Source organism: Dendropsophus ebraccatus, chromosome 6 (assembly GCF_027789765.1).
Source record: "Dendropsophus ebraccatus isolate aDenEbr1 chromosome 6, aDenEbr1.pat, whole genome shotgun sequence".
NCBI classification, from domain to species: domain Eukaryota; kingdom Metazoa; phylum Chordata; class Amphibia; order Anura; family Hylidae; genus Dendropsophus; species Dendropsophus ebraccatus.
In genome coordinates, this window is record NC_091459.1 from 23,160,931 (window position 1) to 23,167,930 (window position 7,000).

The following is a 7,000-nucleotide window of genomic DNA, read 5'->3' on the forward strand; positions in this document are numbered from 1 at the left end:
GTGTGTTGGGCCTGATGGAGAGTGTGTGTGTGTGAGGCAGTGTGAGTTGTGCCTGAGGCAGTATGTGTGTGAGGCAGTGAGGCCGCTGAGCGCACAGCCCCGCCCCTCCTCCAGCTTCTGCTTCCAGGCCGCCGGCCCCGCCTCCCGCTCTCCGCCGCACACAACATCCATGACGTCTCTTTTATTTCTCACACATAAAAATGGAATTCACCTGAGTGTCCCGTGATCCCGGCGCGGCTCCCCTCACGAGTGACAGCCCCCGAGACACCCCCCATCCCCGTCGTCCCACAACCCCCGTCCCCGCTCCCCCTCATTGTAGCGCCGATAACATGCACTATACATCAATGGCAAGTGGGGAAAAATGCGGGAAATTCAATTTTATTTCACAGTGCGAAATATAAAAGGTAATAAAAACTTTTGGTCGGCGGTGGGAGACTCACCAGATTGTGGTAAGTCCTGGGGTGCTCCTTGCCGGTCCAGTCCACCCTCTTGGGCAGCAGCTGTGAAGGAGAGAGACAGAGTGAGGGGTCTGAGAGGATTCCCGCACCTCCTCGTCCACTTGTGGAGAAGCCCTCATAGTTCTGTGTGTACACGGAGAGCGGTGGCTGCAGCGCCCGGCCCTGGGCCGCTCCTCTCCGCCCAGCTGTGAGGCCCGGGCCCTGAGCTACACCCGGCGGGGACCACCCCGACCCGACACCCCACCGAGGCAGCGAGCCGACCACCCCGCTGCCCCCCAATACTACACACGGAGCCCCACGCCCCCTACTAAGCGCTGCCTGGCATGGAAGGGGGAGGGAGCTGCTCCCGGGTCTCCGGCATCTTCTCTCTCTCTTGGGAGAATTCGCTCGATATAATCTCAGGGGGTCCCCGACCATCCTGGAGGGGGGATATGAAGGTGCAGGACCCTCACTACTAGGGGGGGACCATCCCAGCAGCAGCCGCCCCCCATCCTCCTTCGCATCCCCGCTCACCTCCTTCTTCTCCACTTCTCGGATCAGGACCTGGGAAGAGAGAGAAGAGCATCAGCACACTGCTTCATGTCCCCCTAAACCCACATATCGGGGGGCTGCTGGCTCCAGAGATCGGAGGGGGGCACCACCCCCTTTCATGTGGGTTACCCCGTACCTGAGCTGCCTCCTGGCAGGGTCCATCTTCCAGGAATCTGGCAACGAGGAAATAGAGCTCTGCAAGACACAGAAAGAGACACGATGAGGGCGACACGTACGGGCTTCTCCCCGGGCGGGCTGCATCATACGTGCATACATATTGTTTATGGCTGGGAGGGGGCACATACCGGATCTGAGCTCGGTGCTGTGCTGGCTGCTGGAGGAGGACATGTTGGGGTTGCTGGCTATGCCCCCCCTCCTCCTCCACCACTTTGCCTGCACTGCCTCCTCCTCCCGCTGCCGCCGCCGGAGCGGATCCCCGGGCCCTGCCCCTGGAGCTGTCAGGGTCTGGAGCAGGAAGGAGAAAGAGAAGCCTCCGCTCTCCACCATGCAAAGCCAGGCGGAGGGAGGAGGAAACAACAAGCCAGAGGGAGAGCTGCTCTCACTGCCTGTTGTATCCCTCCGCCTAGCACTGAAGAAGCCAAGAAAAAAGTCCCCCTCTTGCAAGCCATGCACAACTTGTACATTCCTGGGAACCCCCCGATGCTTCCATGTAACTTCACAGAGGATGGGTGCACACTCCACAATACAGATTTACTATAATGGATCGGAAATCATAAGATTGACTCTGATGTAACTTTGCCTTTATGTGACAGTGGTGTCCAGATCAAGTCACTATTCAGATTATTTGCGATATTAAATTTGGGTTATGTAGAGAGACTGTTAAATGGTGAAAAATCCCTTTCCATGCCAAGGCCTATGCAATTCTAAACATATCTTTATAGCACTTAATTTATTACAAATGGGCAACTAGGTGTCTCCTTTGTCTGCTATGTGCTGTCCATTGCTTGTTGTTAAAAGAAATCTGTCTCTAGTAACAGCTAAATCAGGACAGAACATAGAAAATAGAGGTGGGGCTTGGCTTGTGCTTGGTGGAGAGGACAATGAGAGAAAGCCTTATGCTGCGTTTACACGGAGCGATTATCGTTCGAATATTCCCAATGATCGCATTTGAGCGATAATTGTTCTGTGTAAACGCAGCAAACAATCAAGCAAAGAGCGAGAAATCGTTCATTTTGATCTTTCAACATGTTCTCAAATCGTCGTTCGTCGTTAGCTAAAAATTCGCAGATCGCTTCGTGTAAACAGTCTTTCAAAGATTCACCCTATGTGAAAGATGGGCTTAAGCAATCTTAAAAACGATCGCAATAACGATTTTTCTTACGAATTTTCTAACGCTGATTGTTATAAAAATCAAATTGTTGCTTCAAAATCGTTAAACGATTGATTGGGCGAATTATCACTCCGTGTAAACGCAGCATTAGCCGGTCTCTCTCCTGAAGATGATCTACACTGTTCCTGGAAGGTAAATCAAGGCTTCCTTTTCATTACTAACCACCCACTAACCCAGTGCTTCTCAAACTGTGAGGCGGGCCCTAGTTGTTGGTGAGGCCCAGCTGGGGAGCCAGTTTTCACAAAAGTGACTATGATCTGCACTGTCCTTTTTCTGTTTGCAAAAATCTCCATTTTAGCAACATTATTAACTTATTTTGTTCTTGCTTTATCAGTATATAGAGCTTGGGAGATGGGTGAAAGGTGGCCCTAGCATTATTTTCAGCTCTTAAATGGACTTTAACCACAGATAGTGAGGCCCAGGCATCCTCTTGGTCAGTGTGGTGAGGCCCAGGCACCCTCTTGGTGAGTCTGGTGAGGCCCAGGCATTGCCTTGGTCTGTTGGGTGAGGCTCCAGTAGAAAAAGTTTGAGAAGCGCTGCACTAACCTATTACTAACTAACCCACCCATACAGCACTGCTGCATTATCCACAGTGCTGCAGTGTAATCTGCCCTCAGTTCAGTTCTTACTATAACCCCTCTTTGCTGTGCAGTGTCCTAGGGTGGCACATGTGATTGCTTTATTCATTATTTACTGCATTTCAATGTCTCACTGCTTCTAATTAACCCTTTGAGGACCAAGCCCAAAGTAACCCAGTGGACCGTGCAAATTTTCATTTTTGCATTTTCGTTTTTCCCTCCTCCACTTCTAAGAGCTCTAGCACTTTCATATTTCTATCTACAGGGCCATGTAAGGGCTTGTTTTTTTTCAGTAATAGGTGTACTTTGTAATGTCGTTTTTCATTCTACCATAACATGTATGACAAAACCCCCAAAATATCATTTATGAAAATAAAAATTGGAGAAATTGGAAAAAAAGAATGCAATATTATAAATTTTGGGGAGTTCCTATGTCTATGTAATGCACTATACGACATAATACCATTATTCTATAGGTCAGTCTGAACACAACCATATGCAGGTTTACACAGATTCTCTAATGTTATATAAAAAAATTTTTTCATGAAATCTTTTTTTTTTGTTGCAATTAATTATTAATAGAGATGATCAAAGCGCTCATCTAAGGAAAGCGAATCGCTTGGTTGGATCAGCGCTCCCGCACTGCTCCACTCCCTGCCGCACCACTCCGGGTGCCAGGGAAAAGCTGGATCCATTCCTGAGAAACTGGGAGAAGTTTTCCAGGATTGAGTCCAGCTTTTTCCTGCCTCCTGGGAGGAGTGGCATGGAGTGGAGAAGTGCGGGAAGCCCGGCGGCGTGATCAGCAGAGCGCCGATCAAATGAAACAATTTGCTTAGATGAGCGCTTCGGCTGATTTCTAATTAATAAAATGACCCTATTTTGACTCTTATAACGGTTTTAGTTTTTCACCTACAAGGCTGTATGGAGTGTCATTTTTTGCGCCATGATCTCTAGTTTTTAGAGATTTAGATTTGTTATATTTTAATAGATTAGACAATTATGCATGCTACAGTATATAATATGTTTATTTATGGTGCGTTTACACTGAACGATTATTGTTCGAATTTTCACAATTTTCGAATTTTTAAACGATAATCAGTTTGTGTAAACACAGCGAACGATCAATCGATGAACAAGAAATCGTTCATTGTGACCTATCAACATGTTTTCAAATCGTCGTTGGTCGTTCGCAAAAAATTCGCAGATCGCTTTGTGTAAACAGTCTTTCAAAGATTCACCCTATGTATGAGATGGGCTTAAAGGGGTACTTCAGCGAGGGGGGAGCACTTTTTTCTGGGACCGGGGAGGAGGTGGCCGAGGGAAAAGACGTCCATTTACCTCCCCAGTTCCAGCGGCGGGTCCTGCATCGCGGCGCTCCGGTTCCCGGACGCTTCTGTGTGTCTGACGCCCGGAAGCGGCTGGGCACCGGAGCGCCGCGATGCGGGACCTGCCGCTGGAACCGGGGAGGTGAGTGGACGTCTTTTCCCTCGGCCACCTCCTCCCCGATCCCAGCAAAAAAGTGCCCCCCTGCTGGAGTACCCCTTTAAGCGATCTGAAAAACGATCGCAATAACAATTTTTCTAACTGCGGGGGTCCTGATTGGTAAGTGACAGGAGCTGCTCCTGTCACTTACACTGACTGTAGCGCGGAATGCACTGAATGTGCTCTGGAGCACGCTTCACAACACATCAACATCAACACATACGGATACACCCAGGGTCGTCTAGTTACAGGCGGCCAATGCATACTCGTACTTCCTAGGTCATCTAGGGGTTAATGACATGTAGCATCTAGAGACGAGCGAACCTCAAGCATGCTCAAGTCCATCCGAACCCGATCGTCTGGCATTTGATTAGCGGTGGCTGCTGAAGTTGGATAAAGCTCTAAGGTTGTCTGGAAAACATGGATACAGCCAATGACTAAATCCATGTTTTCTACAAGCGCTATGGACTTTTAAACACAAGGAGGAAAAAACGAAAGCGCAAAAGTGAAAATTGGCTCCGTCCTTAAGGGGTTTTGCCTCCCAATTCAAGTGCTATATTAAAAATTCTCCAGTTTCACCTGCTACAACAGAGGTACTACCATTAAAGGGCAAGTGACCTACATACTATCTCTCAAGCAAATGCACCTTGTGAACAAGGACTTTTCTATGGTAGTGTTCTTTCACGGGGTACTCTGGATAATAAAAAATATATCTGCCTCGGCAGAGGGAGCTGTTTCTCCGCTTCTAGCATAGTGAGCGGTGTGCTAGGTACAGCGCTGTGCAGCAGTGCTAGATCACAGCAGTGGATGGAGAACTGCAAGGCAGACAAACGGTGGCAGCTAAGGGATTCATGTTGCCCCTTACTGCTGCCAGTAAACGGAAGAAAAATGTACAAAAAGTTATATTATTTTGTATAAAAAATATACACTACCGTTCAAAAGTTTCGGGTCACCCAAACAATTTTGTGTTTTCCATGAAAAGTCACACTTATTCACCACCATTCGTTGTGAAATGAATAGAAAATAGAGTCAAGACATTGACAAGGTTAGAAATAATGATTTGTATTTGAAATAACATTGTTTTCACATCAAACTTTGCTTTAGTCAAAAATCCACCTTTTGCAGCAATTACAGCATTGCACACCTTTGGCATTCTAGCTAATAATCTGTTGAGGTAAGCTGGAGAAATTGCACCCCACGCTTCTAGAAGCAGCTCCCACAAGTTGGATTGGTTGGATGGGCACTTCTGGCGTACCATACGGTCCAGCTGCTCCCACAACAGCTCAATGGGGTGGTGATCTGGTGACTGCGCTGGACACTCTATTACCGATAGAATACCAGCTGCTGCTTCTGCTGTAAATAGTTCTTGCACAATTTGGAGGTGTGTTTAGGGTCATTGTCCTGTTGTAGGATGAAATTGGCTCCAATCAAGCGCTGTCCACTGGGTATGGCATGGCGTTGCAGAGTGATAGCCTTCCTTATTCAGAATCCCTTTTACCCTGTACAAATCTCCCACCTTACCAGCACCAAAGCAACCCCAGACCATCACATTACCTCCACCATGCTTAACAGATGGCGTCAGGCATTCTTCCAGCATCTTTTCATTTGTTCTGCATCTCACAAACGTTCTTCTTTGTGATCCAAACACCTCAAACTTGGATTCATCCGTCCACAACACTTTTTTCCAGTCTTCCTCTGTCCAATGTCTGTGTTCTTTTGCCCATCTTAATCTTTTTCTTTTATTGGCCAGTCTCAGATATGGCTTTTTCTTTGCCACTCTGCCCTGAAGGCCAAAATCCCGCAGCCGCCTCTTCACTGTAGATGTTGACACTGGTGTTTTGGGGGTACTATTTAACCCCTAGACGACCCTGGACGTAGGGTTACGTCATGGAAGTCTGTCCCCAGACGACCCATGACGTAACCTTACGTCCTGGGTGTTTCTCCCGCTATGAAGCGTGCTCCGGAGCGGAGCGCGCTTCATAGCAGGTGGGGGCCGGCTGCAAACAGCGGCGCGACCGCGGCGTTTAAGTGTAAGTGACAGGGGGAGTCACACTGCGGGGGTCCCGATCGTTGAAACGGACTGCCGGAGGTCTCTTACCTGCCTCCGTGCGGTCCGATCGGCGATCTGCTACACTGAGCCTGCACAGGCAGGCTCAATGAGCAGATCGCCGATAACACTGATCAATGCTATGCCTGTGGCATAGCAATGGTCAGTGGAAATATCAAAGTACTGTATGTAAAAGTCCCCCAAAGGGACTTCAAAAGTGTAAAAAAAAAAAAGTTCAAAACACTATTACACTACCCCAAAGCCCCTCCCCCAATAAAAGTCTAAATCACCCCCCTTTCCCATTATATAAATAAAACATATAAAAATAAATAAATAGATAAACATATAATATACCGTAGCGTGCGTAATTGTCCGATCTATTAAAATATAACAAGCGTCATTGTGATCGGTAAACGGCGTACACGAAAAGAGGGGAAAAAGTGCGCAGATTAAAGATTTTATGTTACATTATATATTAAAAAAAATCTATAAAAAGTGATCAAAACGTCCGATCTTCACAAATATGGTATTAATAAAAACTAGAGATCATGGC

At 47.6% G+C, this 7,000-nt stretch overlaps 1 protein-coding gene across 4 annotated transcripts in view; it reads right to left on the minus strand.

Annotated features, from left to right (window-relative positions):
- Positions 1-1,518, minus strand: part of PHIP (pleckstrin homology domain interacting protein) — a 75,219-nt gene extending 73,701 nt beyond the window's left edge. For 3 of the 4 annotated variants that reach the window (XM_069974669.1, XM_069974668.1, XM_069974666.1), the window contains exons 1-4: positions 1,295-1,518; positions 1,126-1,184; positions 972-1,001; positions 441-500 (exon numbers count right to left, since the gene is read on the minus strand). In XM_069974669.1, the coding sequence (XP_069830770.1) occupies positions 441-500; positions 972-1,001; positions 1,126-1,184; positions 1,295-1,496 (351 nt within the window). In that variant the 5' untranslated portion in view covers positions 1,497-1,518. The remainder of the gene's footprint in view (positions 1-440; positions 501-971; positions 1,002-1,125; positions 1,185-1,294) is intronic. The other variant, XM_069974667.1, reaches the window with a different exon arrangement.
- Positions 1,519-7,000: the final 5,482 nt, after the last annotated feature.